General features: G+C 49.5%; 1 protein-coding gene and 1 non-coding gene across 3 annotated transcripts in view; one reads left to right on the top strand and one right to left on the bottom strand.

The window, feature by feature from the left end:
* MCU (mitochondrial calcium uniporter) overlaps positions 1 to 27,680 on the top strand; it is a 398,794-nt gene that overhangs the window by 207,773 nt on the left and 163,341 nt on the right. For both annotated transcript variants that reach the window (XM_077650351.1, XM_077650350.1), the window contains exon 2: positions 2,602 to 2,655. In XM_077650351.1, the coding sequence (XP_077506477.1) occupies positions 2,602 to 2,655 (54 nt within the window). The remainder of the gene's footprint in view (positions 1 to 2,601; positions 2,656 to 27,680) is intronic.
* On the bottom strand, positions 19,828 to 19,989 carry LOC144116549 (U1 spliceosomal RNA). The gene has a single exon (XR_013311881.1). It is a non-coding gene; the product is annotated as a U1 spliceosomal RNA (small nuclear RNA).

Genomic DNA, 27,680 nt, shown 5'->3' with positions numbered 1-27,680 from the left:
TCACTTCACTGTGTTCAGTCTTTCCGGGTTCTTTCGAAGAAGAAAGACAGCAGTATATTAAATTTGTTGACGTTTGTCTTTATCGCCGTACCATCCCACACGTACTTCTTCTATTCTGAGGCCCTTGAGGTGTGCAAACGAATAAATAGTTTTTGTCGAGTTTAGAGATAGAGCACAAAAGCATTGCATGCTTCGCAACACAGGAAGTTTGGGCTCGCGAAAGAACAGTGTTGAATAGAACGCATGCGGCGAGTGCATACCTTCTTTTTTGAAACACTATCCCGTACTGATCTCGCGATACGAACTGCCGAAATGATCGGCACAGACGCTCGCCGCCTGCGGTGACTGCGGTGAAAATCGATCCACGGTGCGGAGGAATCGTGAAAGATTCTGAAGTAAAGAAAACAAAAAACACTGAAGCTTCGCGTGAGGATACGGTACGGACGGTTACTACAGCTCCGCAGCGTCCAGAAGAGCTTGCGATTCCTGACAAACCTGATCGGAGCTGCTGCAACGCACTAACGCTGACGAACGCTGGCACCCGAGTGCCGCTGCTACCTGTCGTGCTTTTAGCAGTTACCGCTTGAGGCGCCCTCTCGTCGCGGAAAAAGTCCGCGAACTCTCGAGTTTTTCCCTCGTGGACATTCGCATAAGCGACGTTAATCAGCCTGCCTCTAGGCCGCTTAAGTGCTTCAACTCGCGCAGAAAATTTCACCGTGGCCTGCGCGGTCGTTTGTTTTTCGTAATCGAAGTGGCGCGGACGAGCGAAATCACATCGCGTGTTTCTCCGTGCACAGAGAGCCGTGTCAAAAAGATTTCACCCCTCTCCCTCCGGATTGCATCCGGGCCTGTTGCGGCGAGAGAGCAAAAGCACTCGCCGTTTCGGGAAAGCTGTCCTGGTGAAATTACGGCACTTGTTCCCAAAATTCAAGCCGCGCGCGTGGCAATGCCCCATTTGCGGAGAGGTGCACGCTGCGCTTAGGTTTCGCCGTGGCTCTCTGAACGCGCCCCTCCCTCCATATACAGTACGTTATCTCTTTTCGTTTTCGCTTCTCCCTTTCTTGGTGGCACGATGCATCGCGGGAGAAAGAGGGAAAAAGGCGAGCGGGAGGCTGCTCTGGACAAGTGTTTGAAAGCTACGTGTCTGGAAAGAAGAGAGCTCGCGTCCTGACTGGCACACGCTGCCTTTTGTTCGGATATAAAGAAAAAAGAAAAGAGCAGCCTTCTGCGGTGTGGCCGTCTGCAGCACCGCTGCGACAATCGGCGCCTGCAGCTTTCCCTCTGCAAACTACGTAGTGGCGTGTTTGTCGGTCTGTCGGCTTGCTGGGGGTGTTCACTGCCTACGAAGCGTTCTTGCCTCGTCCCACTCTCTCAATATGTCTGCATTCTTTTTTTGCGGGCGGCGAAAGGGGGGGGGGGGGGGGGGGGGGGGGGGGGGGAGGCTGTCTATTTCGCTGTCTTCTTAAATTTTGTATATTTTGTCGCGCGCTGGCGAGAGCGCTCATTTTTTATCGGCTCTTTCTTTGGACGTCTTCCCTTGCAGCGCGGCGCTGTCGATAGTTTATCGTCTCGTTTTGCACTTTATGTGGTCATCGGCGCGGCTGTAGCGGTTGAGAAATATTGCGGGCTGCTGTTCTTTTTGTCTGGGTTATTGTAAAGTTAGGAAGCTTGCAAGCGGGTGCCGAGGGGTTGCAATGTTCTTGTTCGCCTCGTTCGAGGGTGGAAAGTGTGCGAACTGTCTTATTTTTATTTTATGCTTCCGCATAACCGCAGTAAATGCAGCTTTTCTGCACTTTGCAGTACACTCTGATCTCTCTCTGGGTTTGTCCGCATTGGTCTCAGTAACTGCTATCAACGAGACATTTGATGACTGTAACGAGAAGACAAATGATAAATGTGAGAGGAAGAGGGAACTTTACAGCAACAAAACAAAACCAAATTATTACATATACTTATTGTTTTGCGTCAAATACTAATTTGTTATTTGGTGAACGCCCCCCCCCCCCCCCCCACACACGCACACACACAATTTTTTTCCTTGCATATTCAGCAAATGGTGTTGGTATTGAACTTCACGGTGGGCCTGTGTAATGCCCGGTACAAGTGGTTGCGAAATGGTGTGGAGTTGACGGGTCGGCCCGGCTTCCGACCATGGGACGCTGTCCTTAATTTTCTTTTCAAATCGATGAAGCAGCTTGCTGGAACATTTCTATTGCGCACAGAGTTCTCCACCCGTAAAACGCAGCAACGAAAAAAGATAGATCCGGACTCAAAGAGACCAGTTTGCAGAAGGGTGCTGGCCGCTCCATGATGAACGACTAGGGGGCAAAATAAAACGTGTACCAGTCTGTAGACGGGGGCGGTTGAGGTCCCGCATATACGGATACATCGTCTCGGAAGTGCTCTACCTACTGTAACTGCGGGAATGCTCCGCGGAGCCTCAGCACGCATGCAGCAGCGGCTCCGGGCTGCGAATCCCGCGAGGAGGTTTCCTCCGAAGGGAACAGTGACTAATATTCGTTTACTACTGCACTGCGTCAAAGTAGCACTTCACTGTCGCCTTGCACTAACCCATGTCTCGTTTTTCTTCTCTCCTCCTAGTTGTGCCTGTGCCCCTTTTCGAATGCGGCCTGGAACCACAAGTGCCGAAATACGGTGAGTTCACGGCGCTGCCTTTAGTCTTCTGCTGTCTTGATCGTATACGTGCTGCGGCCTTTTGTGCGCTCACTTTCAATGACGCCACTGCTCGACCGCTCGTAGAGTTAACCGGCCTGCGTGACACGTACATAAAAGGTACCTTGGATTTGGGCGTCCAGGGTGCATACAACTAAAGAAATCTCGATTTATTCTCTTGGCGGGCATCAGGGAACAGGCAGGGGTGAACCGAGCAGCGCTTGTATTGGAGGGTATGTGGTGTGCCTGTCACGGCGCGCAAACCGTTTTCAGCATTCGATGACGTGTCGCTCCCTTTTCTTTACGCGTCTCCAGTTTCGAGGTCGGTCGATACACTCTTGCGCACGCCTATGTGGGAGCAGAAAGGGAGTAACCGGACCCTTTTATGAAAGGGAGTGTGCTGGAGGACAGCTTATGCTGCCTTTCATTGCTTCCTGTTTATAACGTATACTAGTGCTGGAGTGGGAGGGTCGCAGCAGGCCCCTACGCAGTCCGGTTGCATTGAAACGCGTGGCATGGCGCCACAGCAGGTCGTTTGAGCACTCGATTGCGTTCGCCAACTGTCGCCACTTCGCGCACTTTTGCGTGCGCTCCCAGACACCCTTAGAGCGTGTGGGGGCAGCGGTCTCGGTCACAGAGGAGATGCCCTTGACTCAGCGCGGCAAGCTCAGTCGGAGACCAGCTACCAAGTGACAAGGGGTTGGTCGTTTGGTGCCCAGCTTTCGCCGGTCGCAAGCCAGAGAATGGGTCGGAGCCAAACGCTCACAAAACAAAACAAAGTTTATACAGCTAAGAGACGATACAGAGGATTTCACAATCACTCGTAGGAGAGCATAGAAAGTGATTTACAAATAAAATGCGACTCGTGCAAAGTGTCAATACAGAGAGATTACAATACAACAGAATCTTTGCACCTAAAGTGCACTAACACAGAGAGAGACAAACAAACAAAACACGATTTCTTCAACGGGCACTGCGACAGTCCGACGACCTGAGGAGCACGACGGGCCTATCCGCAGACTGGCACACGTTGCCTCGCTGGTCCGTCCTTGGCTGGTCGAGTGGTGTTCTCCCGGGAGTCGAGCGGGCGCGCTTCTCGGAAGCTTGAACCGCGGCTGGGGCTAACAGACAGTGGTTGCAGCCCCTCATTTATAGGCGCAGACCGCGTCTGTTTGTTCTTCGCGCCGCGGCAGGCGCGCACATACACGCAGTTTGAACTGCACAAACTCGTCCTTCTCGCGCCGGGCGCGCGACCCGATTGGTGAGCGCGGAGACCACCTTCGAGAAATTTCAGGTTCCTTCTCGCAGCCGAAGGCGCCGGCGCGAGAGAGATGGCGAGAGGGTATCACTTTATCGCGGTCAAGGTCATGCCCTCTCCGTCGACGATGAGTAGAAACTACTCAGACATTCTAGGGAAATCGACGCCGCACGGGGCTATGTTTACTTTGGCTCCGCGCCGGCGAGCTGAGTGGAAAGGGCAGCAGCACGCTCAAAGCTGCGCGCTCTCCGAGGTTCCTTCCCCGCTGTTTTTGCTTTATTTTACCGCCGCGAGGACGCGATTGCTTACGCGCAGCGCCGTTTTTTTTTTCCGAATATACGCCGAATTTTGTGGCACCAACCCGTCGGTGACATCAAACAACTTGGTCCGTAGGCTTCGTTTATACACTGCCGTCGAGAAGACGAAGAGCGAGGCCGAGAGGCGTTTCGTAGCCGTAGCGCATGCTTCTGTACCTGAAGGGCGGTCAGTTTCTGCAGTCCACAGTCCCGTATATGAGTACTCTCGTAGTATCTCGTGTTCTGCCCCCTTTCGTAGTCACGTCGTTGGACCGCTTGTCCCGCCTTCTGGCTGTCTTTCGACCGCACGTGGGCGTCCAGAAAACGGTAGCAAAAAAGCGAAGGTGCCGACAAAAGCGCGGCGTGATGGAAAGGCAAGTCGCAGCCGCTGAGGGTGCCGGTCCGTCGTTCCTTTTGCAGCATTTTGTGCGTTGACACATTTTCCACCCGGGCCAAAACGGCGGCCTCCTTTGCTTTGTGCTCCTCCGGGCTCGCCCGTCTGGACGCACTTTTTTTGTGCGTGCGTGCGTGCGTGCTCGAACTCACGGCAGTCGAGCTCCATCTTTTTCTGCACAAGCTAAAAAAAACATCCGGCTCTATCCAAGTTTCTGACGGTGCTCCATTACTGCACTTCACGCTAATTGAGTCTCTCCACATCACTTGGGCGGTTTTACTTACTTGAGCCCTTATTTTTATTTGTTTTTTATTTTTCTGCGGCATTCGGTGGTGAAAGCGGTTTTCCTACCCCTTGTCATTTCTTTCCATCGCTTGTATTTTTCTTCTTTTTCTATCACCGTAGGTTCTATTGAGAAGTGTAAATTATGAGCCGAGTGCGTCCCGAGCAATATCTGAAAAGACGCGACCTCGGCCCCACTGAGACGGAGCAAAATTACCTTCCCAGCAGCGGACGAACCCTGTCCTCGCTTCACCTTTGGCTGACGTGGTTAGTCGAGACGTTCTGCTCTTTATCGGAACGGCAACTATGAAAGGCAGCACCGGTCCGAAAAAGCGAAGATCTCGTTGCGGCCGCTATCCCAACAGGTGCCGCCAAAGTGGAGCGAAAGTCGACGAGGTGGAAAAACTAGACCCGCCTCCGTTGAAGTGCTACGAGCTCGCCAATTTGGAGAAGAAAAATGCGGCAAGAAATCACCGGCGAGCATAGAAAGTGCTTTCCACTGGCCCGAAACCAGAGGAACGAAATAGCCTTCTTTCGGGGCCGTTGAAAGTATTTGGGTACACATCTTTGTTTGCGATATAGAATGTAATTGAAAGGCCGGCTTCCTTGAGCTCGAAACCGCTTTCTCTGCGTTGCCTTGGCTAAGGCGAACGGGACAAACGTTTTCCCCTCAGCAGCTATAGGAAATGGGCAGAGAGAACGATTGGGTGCCAAAGTCGAGATGGATCGGTTCTGGAACGAAGCTTCGTTTGTGAGCTCTGAAAACGCCCCACCCTCTTTTCTTTTCAGCAAACGTGACAATTATATTCTGGCGTGAGAAAGAAAAAGGAAGTGGAAATATTGAAGCGGAAAGAGGGCAATAAGAACGAAGCTGAAGTTTTTTAGGAAAGGGGGGGCAGAAGAGCTGGAAGGCATCAGTGCGTGGATAAGTTAAAACTTGTCACCAGAGAGTGCAGTGTTTCGACAGTCATTACTGAAGGAATGGTAAGGAAAAAGTAAGGCATGTTTTCTGCTTTCCGCCAATGCCTGGTCAGTATCACGCCGTATCGTATAATTTATGTTGAAGGTATATTTTCTTCCGTTTCCGCGTATTGTTTTCATTTTCTAAATTTCGGACGGGCGACAAAAATCGTTCATTTGCTCAGCTCAGTTTCACTGGCGCGTCTGATTTTTTTTGCCTATTTACCAAGGAAGCTTCTTTACTGTTAAATGAAATGACGCTTATCTCGAACTTGGTCACCTGTGCCTTCCACGCATACTTGTACCGCACAGCTAGGCAGTAGGGATGTTGCAACGTAGACGACTCCGCAACGTCACGCAGATTGATGACCTGCATCGATATATCGTCTACATATGTCGCTACTGGTAAACACTATTACAAACTTGAGCGCTGTCATATCATTTCAACATAATATTGTGAAGGGGGTGCAAGCAGGCAGCTGCTGCACAGAATGCAATGGAGCGTGCGAATGGAGATTTTTGAGATTTGAAAGCTTGAGACCTTTCAAGCGAATTAGAAACAAAAATTTGCTTATGCAGCAACTTGAAAGTTTTTCTGAACAGGTGAATTCACAAAATGAAATTAAATCGTGCGAAAACTTCGCGTGTGTCTAAGTTCTTGTTTACCTATGCACGTAAGTACACTATCATTCCGATGCAAAACAATGAACACGTTATTTGAGCGCAGTTCCTGTGCCATGGGAGGAATTGCACTAATATTTTTGTATTTTTTTTCGCTTTTCTGGTAAAATTTATAATAGCCGTGCCACAAAAAACAAGTAGACCCTGCTATAGGGGACATCTGATTTAGCCACCGTAAATTGTGAATTATTCCCACAGCTGAATACTGGAGGAGATTCATGGGTTGCATAAAAGTGGGAAAATGTCCGATATTTCAGGAAGATACTGTAGTTTTCCTAATCAGTTCACTGCTTTTCTGCTTCCAAAGTTTTATAACTTAATTTAAATCTGCGCGAGTATAGCGAAACCTGCAGAAGTTCACGTAACGCTATTGTAAATCAGCAATGAAATTTTTCTACATCGAATAATTCGTTCGAATTTTATTCCAAGTAAAAAAAAATCCTCTCAGGCGCTGCTGCTGTTGCCGAACAAGAAGAGGGATTTTGCTGTTTCGCTCATTCAGGGGAAATCTGACTGTTGTAGCGCTATATTTTAACGCACAGTTTGAGCCTTTGAAATTCATCGTTTATTATGTTCAGATTCAGTTTGCCTCTATATGTAGCTAGCCTGGATGCGTCTGACTGCCTCTGTTCTGGGCTCTTTTTCTACGCACGCACATTTACCCCGTCCGAGCACTTGTCATCGTTTCCATCGCTCACTCTTTACCTGCCCGCTATGGTAAGGTGCTGACAAACCCGAGATCTTTAGTACTCGCCACACGGACGGGTCTCTCTTGCAAGCAGCGTGTTCGGGCCTTTAGCTGGCGCCCTGCGGTGTTTGAGCAGCCCTCAGGAAATGTTTCTCGAGTAGGGCGTGACGCAGGCGCCGGCTGAAACGCGGACGGAAAATGTAAATAAGTAAAAGCACAGCGCTAGCCAGGCAGACCGTTTTACTCTCGGGAGGGGAGCGAGTTAAAAAGAGGAAGTCACCCAAGCAGCGTAAATAAGCGAGCAAAACTCCTAGCCGCGTTTTGCTTTCGCTCGTCCCTGCTATCTCTCTTTTTGTTTCTTCAATTGCCGTTCACTTTTTTTTTCTGCCGCTGTTGTTACTGTCTCGCCGGAATAAGCAGTTTCTGCTTAGGAAAGTCGCAGAGCCGGCTTGCGCTGAGTCGGGTGAGAAAACAGGCGGCGATGGGCCAAGAAGGGCGCGCAGATTGAAGGATCGTGGGCTTCGAGAACTGATATAAGTGCGTCAGCGCGGGGACGTCGCCTGTGCTCGCGTCTGACGAATTGGGCTGCCTTCATCGTGGAGGGGAAGGGGGTAGGCACGCATTCGTTAGCGAGGGCCTGCGTTTATTTGTATATTTGTTCGTCCCGCCGCGTATGTCTCTGCTCCCCCCACCCCCTCTTTTTTGCGTGCGGAGCTCCGTATGCGTTTTCCGGCCTCACGCGCTAGCTCTCATCCAAAGGCTCACGGGAGGCTGGAGCGGTACATTGCAAGCCATTATCACATCGATAAGCCTCGTGGCTGTGCGAAGGCGACTTTTTATTATATATTTTGACGCTGTGCTGTAGGGGCCAGGCTGGTGATGCTGCAGATGCTTCGTCTGCGTGTATCGTTGCCAGTGAGTGAGGGGGGGGGGGGGGGGGGCGTAAAATGAGAATAGCGAAGCGCACGACACTTGGTGGTTCGTTCTTGGTCGAAGCGAAACTATCCAAGTGTCGCCTGTCCAAACATGCGTCACATACGTTTCAGACAGAATCGTTTTGTATAACGGCGCAACGTTTCAACGATTTTTTAGTCGCGCTACCTCTGTGTGTTCGGCTGAAAGGAGGAGGCTGACGCTTAGGCTTCGTACGCCTTTGGTACCGCAGAAAGGTGCATTACGAGCTATAGCATGCGTCCGTGCTTGTCGCCTTCACAGCCATTGTTCTAGAAATTCCGCATCGTAAAAGTTAGTCAAGTGTGTGAGTACTGTATACTAAAAGTGCACAAATCTCAGACATCGCCAAAAGATGTTTTTTTTTTTCTCCCTGATGCAGCCAGGTAGCATAAAAACCAAACTTATTATATAAGCCGTCACGAATAGCGGCACGTGCTGTGTCCACGTACACGCTGTGGCTCCCGCCAACAATAGATGTTTTTAGCATACCGGAGACGTACCAGCGGAGCCGTATACCGGTTTACCAGACCCCTCTTGCGCACGCGCAGTGGCTCCCCCTCACCCCAACAATGCCACTCCGCATGCGCAAGAGGAGTCCGGTAAATCGGTATACGGCTCCGCTGGTACGTCTCCGGTATGCTAAAAACGTCTACTGAATGCATGTGTGTAGTTACGAAAGACACAATTCCATCCCATCCTTGAAGAGCTTGCTTTACATATTTCTTTGAGGCGATTTGGTTTCCTATTCATCATGTATAAATCTTGGTGGTAAGGTTCTTGCATGTTACTTTTTAATCGCTGCTTCTATAACAGTTTTATTACTTCATTGTTACATCATTCAACGCTGTTTTAAACGGCACTGGTTATTTTATCACTGTTCAGCCCTGCCGGTTCTATACGGCAGATGGGGGCATTGCCAAGCCGTTGCTGGCGGACGTGCGGATTTTATCTTCCATCGTTCTCAACACGCTCTGGCGTTGCATTATTACAAAAACCGTAAATTGGGCGAGTTACGCAATCGTCTTGGAACCACAGCGTGGTTGACACAACACTAACCACAGCTCTCGCTCCTCTTCCTATAGCTTCCCGTGTCTGTGTCGCTTAGCGGTTCCGAGGCGGATTAGTGAAAGCATGCACCTTCCGCGACGTGAATGCTGTCGTAGCGCTTATTCTTTTGTTTAGGTTTAATATGTGGTGTACTAAACGTTCTTCGTCGTAAGGTCTCTTCCTTTGCTGCAGTCCTTACTAGGTTCTTTGAGTTGCTTCTTCTCCGCACCAGAGGTGCCCACCGCCCGAGACGGTTGCTTTGTTGGATGACCGCAGACTTCTTTTCCGCACCAGGGGTGCTCTGTCGTAGACGGTATTGCGACGACTCAGAATGCAGGCGTTAAGGGGAGTATGAATTGACTGTATTATACGAAATGTTTACATTGCAAGCACTTTGATATACATGAGACAAATTGAAAACGGTAAAAAGGTTACAGAACAAAAAGGTGGAACTGGCTAACACTAGGGGAGGCCCCTACTCGGCATAGCCGAAGATGCATTACATCTGACCTTAGCCCAGAACATTTTCCAGGGCTCCGGGCCCTGGTTTTAAAGACCTAAAGGCCCAGCCCATCCCTTGCATCACCCAATCACAACAAACTAAGTCATGATTGGTTTACAGACTGCATGGCACGCCTTCCAGTTTCGGCAAGGTTCAAAACCCTCTCCCTAAAATACAGAGCAGGAAAAGAGCATCAAAATCGCTATAAGAAAACAGATTTCGGGAATGGACCTTCGAAATGATTGTCCCGCCAGGTTTACATGCCACGCCCCAAACTTCAACTGTATAACTCAAACTTTCTCAGAAGAAGAAGAAAAGCAAAAACAACCACACATCGTACCCGCACGTGCAAGCAGTTGCCCTTGACTCTCGGTTTCCCTTGACTGAAGCTGTTCCGCAATCAGCTCTGTCATCGGACTACAGCGGGGCGCTTCCGCGGTGCAGCCCGTCTGCTCGTTTTTATTTACGACCCTTCTCGACGAGATACTTGTCGCAAGGTCGCATCGCGTTTGGCGCCGTTCTGACGAGGGGACCGAACAATGCGAGGGTTAAAGCGCTTCACCGTCGCTGTCAGGGGCTCTTGACCCCAAGGGCGCTCCTTTTCAGTGCGGCGCCCCGCCGCCGCCCGCCACCGAAGGGGAGGGGTTGAGTTTCAAAGAGTAGGCCGCCTCAGGGAGACGACGAGCGGGCGACCGGTTCTAATGACACCGCGAGTCGTACGATCCCTTTATAGGTGTGATATAGAGCACCTGCGATGGTTGGCTTTCCTTCGCAGTGTAGCTCGACCTGTGGAGCACTGCGTGCTTGGCGCATGCGTTTCATGATGATCTGTCCACGATTCGTACACAGACAAGTGATACAGTATTTTCAGGAAGGTCAGAAACTGCACCGCTAAAAAACGTACTTTAAACAGCGTGTGGTCTAATTAGGACAGGGCACCCCTGGCCATCTGCAATTACCGCAAGTGCCCTCTCTGGAATACGCTGATCTACGGGGACATTCCATTCCGCGGATGTTTCCTGTTTTCCTTCCGGCGGCTGAATGGCTGCCGCCTAGGCTCGCTCCGATCGTCGAACTGGCAACCTGTGGCCTGCCCACGGCCAGTGTGCTACCATATACAGGGGGCAGTATTTCGCAACCATCCATTTCGTTTAGATTTCATCCTGCGCCATTGGTCCCTGCTCCCCCTGCCGTAGGGCGTTAGGGGACAGAGACATGCCCATGATGCCACCTGCTTGCATACACGCGCCTCGTTGCGCTGGCCGACCGCCGCTGACCCCTACGAGTGATCGAGCGTGACGTCACGTTTGGCGCGCCTGACTGGCCTTATCGCCACTAACTCACTTTCGGCATAGAAGCAGCGCGCGTCGGTTGTGCGATGAATGGGCGCAGCATGATCCCTGTGACTCAGCCGCGACCACGCAGGCTGTCTCCGTGGTTGGCCGTTCGCTTTCGTATGCCATGCTGTTGCTTCGGCCACGGCCAAGTAAGATGGAAAATGAAATGGATCGTAGCTTCTTACGGCCAGAAGTGTACACATACCTGCCAACTTATGAGCCGAGGTTTGCAAATACACAGGAGCATAAGGTATGAATGCAGTGACCAACGTATGCAGTAATAACGGCATTTTTATATTAATTCAGTAATTAAATTAAAAAAATATTGCGTTTCCGTCGAAAATTCTAGTTGGGAGCGGTTGGGAGCGCCACCTTACCCAGCAAATAAAGTGGCTAATTATTTTATTTCTTTTTTAACTGCCCACCTCTTTTTTGAAATTTTGAATCTTGTTCTGTCCATTTTTTGCTCCCCGCCATTTTCATGTTGTAAGCTGTATTTCTTCGATTGCTGTGTCGTTTGGTGCCATTTCTCTATTCTGCTTTTACTCCACAGTTACTCCAGTCCTCTTTTGCTACTCCCTACAGCTGATGTGATGATGACAGTATATGGCGCCATCTAGTGCAGTATGCAGCAGTCGTACACGAGCAGGAGGAGATGCTACACGGAACCAAGATGGCAGTGCATGGCGCGCCCCGCATCTTGACTACCCGCATTCATTTCGCGACCGTTCGGTGCGAATGGAGACGCATTTTGTCTCGAGCGTGCCTAAGCCGTGGGAAATTTGACGCAGCCCATTCCGAGCCCATCGAGGTGTGGCTGTCGCTTCGGCCTGACATGCGCAGTGCTATACAGCTGGAGGATCTGCCCGATCTGGAGAGCGGCGCAGTAAATGAACGGTAAATTGAGGAGGCGAAAGCAGGCGGAGGACGGCTTTTGTTGCAAAAGCAACACTACGCCAGCCAGCTCGGCTCGTCGCGTGGTCGCACTTCAGCCGTATGCCGTGACCCACGAACGACCTGGAGCCGCCGTTGTCTAGCAACGCCGCAGACGCGCTCCAACAGATGGCTCCGCCGTCGACGCCGCTGCCGTCGCCGCTCGCTCCACCAGATGTGCTCCGCTAGGGTAGAGGGAGAGGAGGTGTCGCCTCGCGGGGGGTATACATATATATGCGCTTCGCCTCAGTGGATTCTAGTGGTTATGGAGAGCGCGAAAGAGAGCCAACAACGACATAACGAAGCGAGGAAGAGACAACGCGCTCAAGAGACGCCAGAAGAACGCGCCGCACGACCCGAGAAGCGTCGTAACGAAGATGCGGCTAAAAGAAGTTGTTACACGTCCCGGAGTGCCTCTTCAACTGCGGAAGAGACCGGTTTGAGTTCTCGAGAGCGTCGGAATGAGACGCTGCGTAGACGATGTGCCGAGGAAACGAAGCTTTCGCAATTCAAGTAGGGTTAACCAGAGGTAAACCACAGCCAATTTTTTCTCTGCACGCGCGTAATGTTCGCTTTCAAGCTAGTCTTTGCTGTTTGAAATCGGGCCCTGCATCGCGAAAACCGTGCGAAATTTCTTCCCATGGGCGGATGTCGTCTCCAGAAAGGTGCTTCCCTTCCGCTTTTTGTATATAGACGCGCCGTCGTCAGTCGTTCGAGCCCCGCACAGGTGGTCCTTGAATAAGCTGCCGTCTCTCGAGTGAGAGATATGGGCTGTCTTCCCAACCATCGCGACGCGCATCATTCTGCTCGTGTAGAGCTGGAGTGCGTGCAACGCAGCAACGTGTCAGCAGTCTCGAACGGCGACCCTTTGTCTCTCCGGGATGCGCTTCTGCCGGCATTAATAGTGCACAGAGCAGGGGAGTTGGCAGCACCGGGATGAAGATGGAAGGCACCACACGGCTGTCTCGCGCCAATCCTTGGAATGTAACGGGAGCTCGGGTTCCTTGCCTCCGTAAGCCATTTGCGCGCTGGGTATGGCGCCCTTCGGCATTGCACAGTCCAAATGCTTCCCTCTTGCAATGCACCTCCTCTCTATGTGACCCCCCTCCACGTGCTTCTGTCGTGCATTTCACGGCTGGCTCGGAGAGACCTTTAGCGAAGCAAGTACCGTCACTGATACCGCGCCGCCACTGTGCATGCGCAGTTCACCCTAAGGGCGTCAAGTGGCGCCAGCTTAGCCAGATGCCGGCCAGAATAGCGGCACGCGCTATACTAAAAGCCCCTCTTTGGGAGTTTGTTAGAGAATGGTTGGAGAGATTAGATAGTAGTGCTGTAATACCCTCAAATGAGGGCCTTTGGGGGTATTTTGAATAAATTACCACTGGAGGGGCCACAATCACCAGGTTTGGCTGGTTCCTATAGTGGCTCTTGCTGTCCATCGGGGCAGATTCGAGAGCACCTTTTGTGCACAGTGCAGGGTTGGCATACAATTCTGGCGAGGCACAATAAAGTACTGAGACAGAGTTGTCAACACCGGACACTAGAAGCGCGTCTTTAGATTATCTGGCACTCCAAGCCGGTGCGTTAGTATCCGGTTGCTAGTCGGCTCCAAGGTGCAGCTCTGCGGCGTGCATTGCTCAGCCCGAGTGCGCACACGTTGGGCGCTTGCGTGCAGCGGGGCTGACTCTGATTGCGCGAGGCATTCGGGGCCTCATTGAGCGCCGCATACCCGACATACCTTCTCTCTGCCGTTTCCCTCGCACCACCCTTCTCTCCATACCGGATATCGATGGGCTTTTCTCATTTCAGCGGCCTACCGCCATCGATTTTCTGCGATCTTTGCGCATAGGAGGCGCTGCCGGCTCATTCCGACCTAATTCCCGCCGCCTCGCACTGCACGAGGCGCGACGGAGCCGCACTCACCTACCTGTCCGCCGGGATATATGAAGCCGTGGCGGGTTGCGTCGGTTCTACCAGCTCTACAGAGCTGGCTGTAAATTTTTAAACCGTCCAACGCTTTCATCGTTGCCGCGCCGTTCGCTTTCAAGCTTTGCCTCCAAACGCATCCGCGACGAGGAGCTTTAATAATGGATGAACACTCACGTGGCAAAGTCGGAGGCGCGTTCGCTCACTGCGTAAAGTGGAGGGCTCCGGATCGATTTATAGCAACCGGGCTTCCTTAACGTGCGCCTACATCTCAGCACGTGAGCAGTTTTGCATGTAGCTTCCATCCAAATCCGCTCGCTGCGAAACGTCGCATAGCGACTGAGGCTTTGGCGGGGTGTCGGCGAGCCGCTGGCTCAACTTCTGTTCTACTTGTCACCGGGGGCAAGGGGGGGGGGGGGGGGGGTCAGTCTATTTGTGCCGGCGTCTTGGCGCAAGTGGTCGAAATTTTGTTTCCCCGAATTTGGGAGGCCGACTGTTGCATGCGATTTTGTGCGGCCACAAATAGCGCCTCGGCGATATTCCTTATCCCTGTCGGCTTCCCCCTCGAACTATGCATTAACAGAGTGCGCAGCACGAAAAAACACCATTAACACGCACACACGCACACACGCACACACATACACACGCACGCACACGCACGCACGCACGCACGCACGCACGCACGCACGCACGCACGCGCGCTAGCGAGAGCGGACAACGGAGTGGAAATGATGGGCTGCTTATGACATACATACGAAGGAAGCCATAGTTACCGAAACCAAGGAGCACATGGCAATGTTTCTTTTTTTTGGTTTAATTTGTGGTGTGGATGAACGGAAAATTGGTAATCTATTGTTTTATCGCCGAAAGATAATTTATTAGCACGTATTTTCTAATAAGTTATCTTCCAGCAATAAAGTTATGAACTATTAACTTCTCATTGATCAACACCAGAAATAAAGAAATAGAAACATTCCCCTATTCTCTTTGGTTTCGTGACTGTTGGCCTCTTTTGTTCTTCGTGTGTCACCGAAACCAAGGAGAATAGCGGATGCTTTTTTTCTTTTAGTTTGCGCTGCTGATCAACGGGAGATTAATAGTGTAATTATTTTATCGCTTAAAAATAATGAATTAGAAAGAAGAAAAACAAGCACGTGCCACCGATGGGATCCGAACCCACGACCTCCGAATTTCGCGTCCGATGCTCTACCAACTGGGCTACGACGGCGGCTGTCCAGTCTGTATTACCGTGAGTGTCACGTGGAACGTGACCGAACGATGAGGGCGGAGACTGTGCTATTCAAGGTCAATCGTCCACGTATCTTGAGATACGTGGACGATTAAGTGCTTTTATATCCGGAACAAAGAAGCACTGCATGGCTGCGCTGTTCACCTGAACAACTTGGAGCCTGCCATGCAGTTCACCGTTGAAAAAGGAGTCCATGGCAGCCTCTCCTCTCTTGGTGCGCGTCACCCGGCAGTCTTCGTATCTAAATTTCAGCATTTATCGAAAACCCACCCCCACCGGCCGTTACCTTAGTTGTGAAGTTTATGCACTCTGATTGCTAAAAACGTTCTGTGCTTACTCTCTTCTCCATAAAAAAAGTCTGTTCGAGACGGGAAGGCCGGGTGGCTGAAGTGGCTAAGCTGAGGATATCATTGACTCTGTAGAATGCCAACCTGAAGTGGCTATGCTGAGGATATCATTGACTCTGTACAATGCCAACCTGAAGTGGCTATGCTGAGGATATCATTGACTCTGTACAATGCCAACCTAAAGTGGCTATGCTGAGGATATCATTGACTCTGTACAATGCCAACCTGAAGTGGCTATGCTGAGGATATCATTGACTCTATACAATGCCAACCTAAAGTAGCTATGTTGAGGATATCATTGACTCTATACAATGCCAACCTGAAGTGGCTATCTGAGGATATCATTGACTCTGTACAATGCCAACCTGAAGTGGCTATGCTGAGGATATCATTGACTCTGTACAATGCCAACCTAAAGTGGCTATGCTGAGGATATCATTGACTCTGTACAATTTATTTATTTATTTATTTTATTTTCAATACTGCAGGCCCCTTTACGGGGCCCTAGCAGGTGGGCATACACAACAGTTACAATGAGGCAAGAACTACATCACACAACACAAGGAAATTTCAAAATGCGGCAACAACACATGCAAAGATAAATCTGGTAGAACAGTGGTTCATTTGCCTACCTGAGGACAAACTATGTACAATCGGCTCCAACCTGAAGTGGCTATGCTGAGGATATCATTGACTCTATACAATGCCAACCTAAAGTAGCTATGCTGAGGATATCATTGACTCTATACAATGCCAACCTGAAGTGGCTATCTGAGGATATCATTGACTCTGTACAATGCCAACCTGAAGTGGCTATGCTGAGGATATCATTGACTCTGTACAATGCCAACCTGAAGTGGCTATGCTGAGGATATCATTGACTCTGTACAATGCCAACCTGAAGTGGCTATGCTGAGGATATCATTGACTCTGTACAATGCCAACCTGAAGTGGCTATGCTGAGGATATCATTGACTCTGTACAATGCCAACCTGAAGTGGCTATGCTGAGGATAACATTGACTCTATACAATGCCAACCTGAAGTGGCTATGCTGAGGATATATATCATTGACTGTATACAATGCCATCCTGAAGTGGCTATGCTGAGGATATCATTGACTCTGTACAATGCCAACCTGAAGTGGCTATGCTGAGGATATCATTGACTCTGTACAATGCCAATCTGAAGTGGCTATGCTGAGGATATCATTGACTCTGTACAATGCCAACCTGAAGTGGCTATGCTGAGGATATCATTGACTCTGTACAATGCCGACCTGAAGTGGCTATGCTGAGGATATCATTGACTCTGTACAATGCCAACCTGAAGTGGCTATGCTGAGGATATCATTGACTCTGTACAATGCCAACCTGAAGTGGCTATGCTGAGGATAACATTGACTCTATACAATGCCAACCTGAAGTGGCTATGCTGAGGATATATATCATTGACTGTATACAATGCCATCCTGAAGTGGCTATGCTGAGGATATCATTGACTCTGTACAATGCCAACCTGAAGTGGCTATGCTGAGGATATCATTGTCTCTATACAATGCCAACCTGAAGTGGCTATGCTGAGGATATCATTGACTCTATACAATGCCAACCTGAAGTGGCTATGCTGAGGATATCATTGACTCTATACAATGCCAACCTGAAGTGGCTATGCTGAGGATATCATTGACTCTGTACAATGCCAACCTGAAGTGGCTATGCTGAGGATATCATTGACTCTATACAATGCCAACCTGAAGTGGCTATGCTGAGGATATCATTGACTCTGTACAATGCCAACCTTAAGTGGCTATGCTGAGGATATCATTGACTCTGTACAATGCCAACCTGAAGTGGCTATGCTGAGGATATCATTGACTCTGTACAATGCCAACCTGAAGTGGCTATGCTGAGGATATCATTGACTCTGTACAACGCCAACCTGAACGTCCTGAACCGAACTCAGGTACCCAGAAGCAAGCTGCAATTAGATATGTTCCAGGCATCTGCTGAACTCTGCCGCTTGTGTTACGCTCGTATGACGTACAGACCGGGCATATGTGCCAGTTCGAAAATTGAGGAGGCAGTTGGTGCTAGTAAAGGACAAGCTGAAGAAAAGTTTCCAGGCGTGATGTATCCAACTCCATGCGCCGGCTGCCTGTCTCTGTATATCGGGGAGTCAGGGGACCATGACCGAAGACTACATGACCACCAGAGTGACGTCAGGAACCGGCGCGCAGATTCAATTGCACTTGCCGATTTCTCCATATCTGCCTAACACATTATGAACCGGGTAGAGAGGCTCGTGTGACTGCACAAGACAGGGACAAGAAATTCCGGCTCGACTGTTCAGACAACTGAGCATACGCTTAATCATAGCGACGGAAATTTGCCTCCTGTTTACGCAAGATGTCTGGATCCGTTCTTGCGCCGCATGTAAAAAAATTGCGATGCTCTGTTCAAACCTGGAGGGAGGGACGCGATAGCTACAGCTGGCCGAGTGGAACTTGGTCACCTGACCAACCATGTGACGAATCACGTGATCAGCCACGCCGCGCCGCGCCGCCGGGAGCTGCTCCACACCACGTGACCAGCCACGCTGAAGGCTGGAAATGTTACCGTAATGCTATCGTCCGCTTCGGCTTCGGGAGGTGGTTGGCTCGAAACCCACCGCCAGACACCCACCAGTAAAAATGGGTACAAGCCACCCGCGACCCGGCGCCCGGCTTCTTCAGCGGTGTGTGCTTGGAGGAGGCTCCGCAAACCCCGCGGCGCCCCATCGGGGGCAAACCCAGTTTCGAACAACAGAGCCTGCAAAGGTGGTTCGTGTTTCACTCCCAAGAGAAGAGTTCGACTCAAGGCTCGTACGCTCTAACCAACGTCAAGTTCAACTCTAAGGTCCTTCGTCAGAAGCGATTCAGAGTATCACTGCGGTCATGGGCTAGTCCGGCTTTTCGGCGCGATCGATGCACCGCGGTCGGTGGTGGCTTTCGACGCCGCGCGGAGAAATCGCTCAGAAGCAATTCCTGTTAGTTGCTCAAAGATGCTTATGGTACCTCTTTAATTGGCTCACCTTACATCCTTAGCGTCATGTCTACTTGTCAATGTCAGTGTATCCGGGAACCTTGGCATGTGTACATAAGTAAAAAAAAATTTTCCAATCACGAATGCAATTTTAGGCCCTTGACACCACCGTTGTTTTACAATTTTTATAAAATCCTGTACAAACAATTTCTATAGCTTGCGTTTGACGCATGATAGCCTTAGATGCTTATGCGCCACTAAACCCAACGCAACACACCACAGCATCTCAGTGGAGGCGAACGGCAAAAGACGCCTGCGTGCTACGGGACGTCAGTGCGCCGCGTTCAAATATCCCAGATGGCCGCTATACATGGCGCACGTCTCCCATATTATGCATAGCTCGTCTAATAATAATAATAATAATAATAATAATAATAATAATAATAATAATAATAATAATAATAATAATAATAATAATAATAATAATAATTGGTTTTTGTTGAAAGGAAATGGCGCAGTATCTGTCTCACATGTCGTCGGACACCTGAACCGCGCCGTAAGGGAAGGGATAAAGGAGGGAGTGAAAGAAGAAAGGAAGAAAGAGGTGCCTGTAGTGGAGGGCTCCGGAATAATTTCGACCACCAGGGAATCTTTAACTTGCACTGACATCAAACAGCACACGGGCGCCTTAGTGTTTTTCCTCCATAAAAACGCAGCCGCCGCGGTCGGGTTCTAGCACGGGAACTCCGGATCTGTAGTCGAGCGCCCTGGCCACTGAGCCACCGCGGCGGGTATAGCTCGTCTCTGGTTGTAGCTTCGGTGATGTTTGCAACTGTATTATTGCTCGTTGTATGCGGGGATATGGAGCCAATCTGGTTTCAAACGACGCGCAAACCCTGCAGATAACTTCAGAATGCCAAATTGAGAAAGAAATTGGTTTGGAAAGGAAATTGCGCAATGTGAGACAGGCGTAATTTCCTTTCCTTAAAACCGCCTTTCATTTCACTTTCTGTCACTTACGCGCGGTTCGGGTGTCCACTGAGATATGTGAGACTAGCGTAATTTCCTTCCCTTAAATTGTCCAACGGACAAGGCGTCGCGCCGAACGGGCGATGGGATTCCGCGGACCCCTTGGCAACGCCGCAACGCATCGGACTTATAGAAGGGGCGCCTTCATTGCACACCTTATATAATTTACTACGCATTGTTGCAGTTCTGTTAGTTCGACAACCACGACTACTACGCACAGGCAGTTATTTCTGATTTTTGCATTTCATCACGGGGGCCACACAGGCGCGCAGCCCCCACTACCAAAAATTTAGTGCTCCACTTGCCTCAATCGAAGCGTGGCAGGGGTCAACGCAGGCGCAGTGCAATGCCCGCGCCTCGCCCTGGAGGGTCCCCCTTCCTGACCGGGGACGCCTCCGCACGTGTTAGTGTGCCGGAAATCTGGAAGGTCTGGCGAAGCCATTCTATGCGACAGCACACAGTTGACAGGAATTATTGTGTTTTGAGTAAATTATAAATCGAACAACATTGATGCAAAACGCTAATTTCGAGCATTTCAGCTTTTATTAGTTACTTCGCGCGAGACCTTTAGTTGAGTTATTGTGCTGCTTAATTGAGAACGAAGCTGTTTAAACTTGAAACGCTAAAGCGACCGTGTGCTGTGCGATGTCAGTGCACGTTAAGGATCCCCAGGTGGTCGAAACTATTCCGGAGCCCTCCATTACGGTACCTCTCTCTTCCTTTCTTCTTTCACTCCCTGCTTTTGCCCTTCCCTTACGGCGCAATGCAGGTGTCCGCCGATATGGGAGACAGATACTGCGCCATTTCCTTTTCCCAAAAAGCAACTATTATTATTATTATTATTAAAACGCTGGTTCACTTTGATGCGTTCAGTGGGACGCTAGGTGTGATCGATGCGACGCCTGCCATGGAGAGCGGCAGATGTGCTCTCCATCACCGCGTTGCGGAGCTCAGGAAAGGAGGCATCCCAGGTGTGCTGCCTACTCCCTCCGTGACGTCACACATCTTGACCGAGCGGAGCGGGAAGGCGTCTGCTGGAATCGTATGCGCAGGGCATCAGAGTGGGTTTTGCATAAAACGCCGGTGCACTTTGATGCGTTCAGCCTAACACTAGGTGTGTTCGATGCGACGCCTGCCTTGGAGGTCGCCAGTCGCTCGACCCCAAACGTAGCCAGGGAGATGCAGCTTTTCGCTTTCGGCCAGGGTTAACCATAGCTTAACTAGCAGCAATTTTTACGCGTATGCTGGACAACACGCTCGGCGTCTTTCGCTGCTTTCGCTGTTTGGCGCCCCATAGCCATTGCCCTCTGTTCAGTGGCCTCGCACACCATTCACCGGTATGAACGATGACGAAGACGGCAGTGGCGAACACATTGAGTGATAGGGCTTCAGCGATGGCAGTGGTCTACGGCTTTAGGGGACGAAGCTGCTCTGTTTCCGCGGGAGCTGGTTCGAATCCATTTCTAGGCTTTAGTACAGCGAAGTTTCTGTTCTGGTCGACGCCTTTCGCATGGAAAACTTAGGAATGTTTCGGATTAGGTCTGTGACATGTAAACTTTCATGTCCGGTTTCAGGTTCGGCGAGGCATCATTACAATGTTCACCTTAGCTTGCCAAGAATGATAGCTAAAAGCATTTCGAGCTCAATAAAAGAACGTAAAAGCATGTAGAGTCGGGGTCAAAAGTCTCTGACCCCCTCCCCCTCCAAGTTCCGAACCGAGCCGCGCTGCATGTGGGCACTACCTGACGACCAGGACTGGGCACGATATGTCAAAAAAAGTATCTTCGATACCCATACTCGATACCCTTAAAAATTGTATTTCTGATACCGATACACATACCGAACCAAAACTGATTTCCGTAACAAATACTCGATATTGTTACTTCTGTCGCCGCGGTGGCTCAGTGGTTATGAGTTATGACACTCGGTTGATGATCTGAAAGACGCGGGTTCGATCCCGGTCGTCGATTTCGATGGAGGCCAAATTCTAGAGCCCATGTACTGTGCGATGTCAGTGCACGTTAAATAACCCCAGGGGCCGAAATTTTCCCGAGCCCTTCGCTACGGCGTCCTCAGCCTGAGTCGCTTGGAACGTTCATAACATATTGTACCTTCGATGCTACAAGACGACCACTGAAATCGCCAATATTAATAAAGCTGGGAATGTGGATTGCTAAAGAATTTCTCCGTGGTTTCTGGAATATAATGTATTTGATATAGTGCACTATATTTGAAGGGTTAAACGAATCTGCCCGCACAAACTTCTCCAATTTCTTGAAGCTCCACTGCCGGCGCAGCTGGATTCGTTAAAGCTTTATAGCCTCGGAAGGAAACCATGGTGACGTTGAAACGATCACTTCCACGAGCAGCCTAGCAAAAACGTTTTTTAAACTTAGTGTCCTTCGTGCGAACCGGTCTCTGAGCACTTGATGCTGACCGATTAAGCTTGAAACTGTTTCTGATGCTCTTCGTTCGTCACCGGAGTATTCCCGATTTCCTCTGCCTTTGGCCTGTGCCTAAGAGGGGCAAGCTCCGTGCGCTTGGGAAAGCGGAACAGTTATTTCCCTATGTTATAGCACTATGTTTTGCAGACGTTTGAAGTTGAACATTCTTCGTTGCAGGCTAGAAGGAAAACAACAAAGAATAAAAGGGCGAAACCTTTTTTTTTGGCAAAGCGAGTAATGCGAGTGCCTTACTTGGCTCGTTGTGCGAAAACCCCGCTGTAGCCGGAAATCCATTGCAGCACGCGTGGCAGAAACGCGTGGCAGAGCAGAGAGGCCGCCCGCTATAGTTACGCCATTACATCTATGCAAGACGACTTGAATGGAAGAGGCTTCCCCCCCCCCCCCCCCCCTTTCCTCCCTGTATCGCTGTACAATACCCCTTCACTACCTAAATCCCCCTCAAACGTCTCACTACCATTATACCCCGTCTGATCGCTGGCTGGATGAACTTCGCGATGCAACTAAGGGGGGGGGGGGGGGGGTGGGGGCAAGATAGTTCTGGAACCATATAATCTGGCTAGGTAAAACGAATAAAAGAAAGCAGGAACAGATTTTAGATGCTGAGGGGAAATGTTTACAGGGAGACGACGCTGTGAACCTACACATCAGTTAAAGCTGAGTTATTTAGGAACGACGATAGGGTAATCTCCAAAAATGAGGAACAACACAGGACAGCACAATAGAAAACAGGTTAGAGCTGACCAGTCCGTAACTGGAAAAAAGGCGGAAGCAAATATTTCTAAACTCACATCCACAGGAATAGACGAAATTCCAATCAAGCTGTTTAATGAACATGGCCCAACAAGCAAGGAAACGCTGATAAAAGGCATTGAGGCAGTCCTAATAAATAAACAAATTCCACACAGATGGAGAGAGTAAAATTAATTCGATTTATAAATGGAAACGGGGTAAGATGAACATAAAATCCTTCCGACCAATTACAATAACACCTTTATGTACAGGCTTGCAATGCAAGCCGGTGAAATTAAAAATGGAGTCATGGGTAGGTATTCCCGCCGCGGTGGCTCAGTGGTTAGGGCGCTCGGCTACTGATCCGGAGTTCCCGGGTGGCGAACCCGATCTCGACGGTAGCGTTTTCGATGGAGAGGCGAAACGCTAAGGCGCCCGTGTGCTGTGCGATGTCAGTGCACTTTAGAGATCCCAGGTGGTCGAAATTATTCCGGAGCCCTCCACTACGGCACCTCTTTCTTCCTTTCTTCTCTCAGTGCCTCCTTTACCGCTCCCCTTACGGCGCGGTGTCCGCGATATGCGAGAATGAAACTGCGCCATTTCCTTTCCCCAATAATAATAATAATAAATAATAATTGGTTTTTGGGAAAGGAAATGGCGCAGTATCTGTCTCATATATCTTTGGACACCTGAACCGCGCCGTAAGGGAAGGGATAAAGGAGGGAGCGAAAGAAGGAACAATAGGTGCCGTAGTGGAGGGCTCCGAATAATTTCGACCACCTGGGGATCTTTAACGTGCGCTGACATCGCACAGCACACGGGCGCCTTAGCGTTTTTCCTCCATAAAAACGCAGCCGCCGCGGTCGGGTTTCGAACCCGGGAACTCCGGATCAGTAGTCGAGCGTCCTAACCACTGAGCCACCGCGGCGGGGCTTTCCCCAAAACCCAATATCCAATTTTCGTTCGTGCGACCCCTTTTCCTTTTGTAGCGGAGCTACACTAGGCTAATAATAATAATAATAATAACTGGTTTTTGGAGAAAGGAAATGGCGCAGTATCTGTCTCATATATCGTTGGTCACCTGAACCGCGCCGTAAGGGAAGGGATAAAGGAGGGAGTGAAAGAAGAAAGGAAGAAAGAGGTGTCGCAGGTGGGAGGCCACGTTGTAAGACATATTCTTGCACCGTGAGGCAAAGCAACCCCTCCAGTGCACGTAACTAGTCGAAAAGCCAAAAATCGTGGTGTTCACTGTTTATGGCAACGTTAAGCTGCTGTAGCCATGATTCTTCCAAGCCCGGCGGCACGAGGAAAACAAACGCGGTGCTCTGAAAATTTACGTAGTGCCAATTCAGCAACAGAGCGGCGCATCGGGGCGATAACTTGCGAACTTGTTGGAAACTCGCAGCTCGAACCGCCGCAGCGGCTTGAAGCATGTTTTTTTCGCCGCGGCGGCAACTATCGCGAACGCTGTCGCTTGCGTATGAAACAGACTTAAGACTGAGTAATGCAGGGCAGCACCGAGGAACACAGGAATACAAGACAGACTCCTCCTGAGCACTCTTTCTTGATCAGTACAAATTCACCAGATGGGTTCGAGCACTATAACCCCCAAAGAAGATAAAAAAGTTGCCCAAAGGTAGTCAAAAGTGGCCCAAAATAAATTTAAAAAATTAACACGACTAGAGGATTTGGTTTGGCGACTCAGGCTATGAGGAACGCCGTAGTGAAGGGCTCCGGAAATTTCGACCACCTGGCACTCTTTAACGTGCACTGACTGACCCTCCAGCCAATGGCTTTTACCGATTTCCATGACGCCGAACGTAATCCGATTAAGCTGTTCATTCATCTGCCACCCCTGCGATTTCACGCTAGTCTGCCCAAGGTGATTGATCAACTGGGAGACTCAGTAGACGCCGTTGGCTGAGCGGCTTCTTGTGAGGGGCATTTGCCACTTCGTTCTTGAGTTGTATCTGACTAAAGCGTTTCGCCTTCATCGAGATGCGACTACCACTGCCGGGATCGAACCCGCGTCTTACGGGTCAGCAGCCGAGCGCCATAACTACTGAGCCACCGCGGCGGCTTGAACAAGAGGACTCTCCATAGGTAGTTCCAAGCGCTTCTCTCTCTCTCTCTCTCTCTCTCTCTCTCTCTCTCTCTCTCTCTCTCCTCTCTCTCATCCTCTCTCTCTCTCCTCTCTCTCTTCTCTCTCTCTCTCTCTCTCTCTCTCTCCTCTCCTCTCTCTCTCTCTCTCTCTCTCTCTCTCTCTCTCTCTCTCTCTCTCTCTCTCTCTCTCCTCTTTGTATTTCCATTTTCTTCGCAATCTCCCCGTCCTCGTCGTTCTATTCATTTCGCAAATCACTAGCGTGCCTTTTATGTACTCTGGGCAGTTGATAAATGCATCACCTGTGCTCTCCTTGCTGCTCCTATACACGTTCTCCTGGCGACACTGTCTGCATACGCTTTGCTGTATGAAAGTGCTTGTGCTTGTTCGCAAGCTAAAAAGGCTAACACAGGGCCAGTTGGCTGACCATGTTGAAGTGTACGCGCTACCTAGTATTCAAAACACAAATGAACAGATTACCCATCCCGGAAATCTACCGTCGCATTGTAACCGCTGCGAAGGAAGATACGAACCACTGCATGAAAACACGCAAACGCACACACGCAAACGCACACGCACGCGCGCGCGCACGCATACACATGCACGCACGCATACACACGCACACACACACGCACGCGCGTGTGTGACTGAGTGAGGGACGGATGGACGGACGGACGGACGGAGAGGCGTAAGATCGTAATGCATAAGAGACGGAAGAAAAAATTTTAAAGCCTTTTTTATTACAACTGCGCATGAAGGAACACATGTAAGCGATACATCAGTTGTATTCACTAAAAGCAAGATCGAAATGGTCACACTAGAGCGACGAGAAAATAGGCAAGGCCCATCTGCTACACTGCATGCATAACATGATATCCGGCCATACATATAAAAATGTGTCATCAAATAGTAATAAACGTTTATATTTACGCTTATGGTGCGCGCCCTTCTGTTTATTTGTGTTTTGTATATTTAGCGAGTACATTTAAACTTGTGCAAGCTTTCTTGAGCGGTGAGAGTTTCGGGCCCATATTATTGCACTGCAAAGCGACTGGCGCGCTACTAAAATGGAAAGCCGAGCTACTGCTTACGCCTAAATAGAATACCGCATTGCTAAAAGATAAGCACAGACCTACAATCGATCGAAGGTGGAGTTATGAAACAGCTAGGTTACGAAAACGATTCACTTCAATCACTTTTATTAAAAAATGTATTACGTGACCGTTCATTTTGGTTTGGGATTAAAAATGCACATGTGAGATAGTAATTTCAGTGCTTTCACAAACACGTGTGCGTCGCTTGTTAAAACAGTCTATTAAAGCAATATACGACCAGCGTCCAGAAGCCCCGTCGCAACAGTCGCTGCGCTCCATGAGTCCAGCGAAAAACTCCATTCATCAGTGCAATTTAACTACACTGCCACAGGCGCCTCAAGGTTGTAAAACAAATAACGCAATGCTCATATGCACTGATCACGTGGGCGAGTGAAATGGCGCTCAAGCTAGCAATATTCTAACTTCATTCTATCGAGTCTAACCTAAGTTAGCTTTTCTGCTTTCTGTTTATTTCGCATGGTGGACTGCCGTAAGCTTCAATTATCTAACATAGCCTTGGATATCTGCAACCGTTCAGTGTTTCGTGACGAATAAGCGAATAGATTTATTTGGTGTAGTGGCGATCGTTTCAATCAAAGGAAGTTCGGTTCGATATCCTATATCTCTGGCATGCCGCTCGATGACATGGCGTTTAAGGTATATCTCCGGAATTTTCCAGCAGCTTCTATGAAATTTGCGTGGCAAAAGCACAGTCGGAACTGATTCTTAACGTTCCAGCACGAGAAATGTACAAATCTGCGCTATTAACAGCTTCAGCTGTTACGATGTTCACAGCGAGCGCAGGCCAATAGAGAATGCTGCGTAAGGGACATGCCGAAATGTTGCCTTTTTCGGACACCAATATAGTATATAGCGACGAAATAAAAATAGGTGTAGAAAATTAGTCATTTTTCAAGTACTCTAATATATGAGTGCGTAACGATTTGCCGCGTCATTGCTCAAAAGGTTGCTGATTTATTACGCGGCAGCGTGTACAGCTCGTTCGGTCGAAAAGCCGTCGGCGTGGTATAGTAGTCGGCACCCCGTGACGGAAATAATCGGGGGCTGCGTAAAAAGAATCCTATCGTGTTAATTTGTGGTTATAGTGATTGATGATTGATCGGTGTTAGATAGGTGATGACGAGTTAATGAATTCATTGTAAGTGATGAATTAAGTAAAGAAAAGAAAAATGGAAAAAAGAAGGGTTCAAAAGTATCAAAGTGCTCAGAATGGAAAAGCCAATGTTTGATGATGGTAATTAAGAAATATTAGTGTGTAATTGATCAATTAATTGAAACAATTGAAAATATCGAAAAATGCGTTCAAAGGTGCTTCCGACGGGAAAGGCGTCGCGCCGAACGGGCAATGGCGTTGCGTGGACTCCTTGGCAGCGCTGCAACACGCGGTCGCTTTCCACCCTTAAAGGCGAAGCTTAAGCGTCCTGCAATTTTATCTTTTTTTTTAAGTGAAGCTTCTTTCGCCCAGAAGATGGCGCCTGGAAGCTGGTTGCATCTACCGAAGTTCGGAGAGATGCTTTTCCGAGAAAACTGATGCCATCAATTTGAAGACAGCTATGATTTCAGCTGGAAGAATGCATGTGAAGATCCGCAACCTGGAGTTGAAACCGATGTCTTAAATACCAAAAAACATCAGCTCGAAATTTTACGCAGAAAAAAAAAGCACTCGTGGACTTGCATGTGCGTTTTGTAGCA

This window comes from Amblyomma americanum, chromosome 1, assembly GCF_052857255.1.
Source record: "Amblyomma americanum isolate KBUSLIRL-KWMA chromosome 1, ASM5285725v1, whole genome shotgun sequence".
NCBI lineage: Eukaryota > Metazoa > Arthropoda > Arachnida > Ixodida > Ixodidae > Amblyomma > Amblyomma americanum.
Note: the sequence above shows the minus strand (reverse complement) of the source record. Positions and strands in the feature narration are given on the sequence as shown.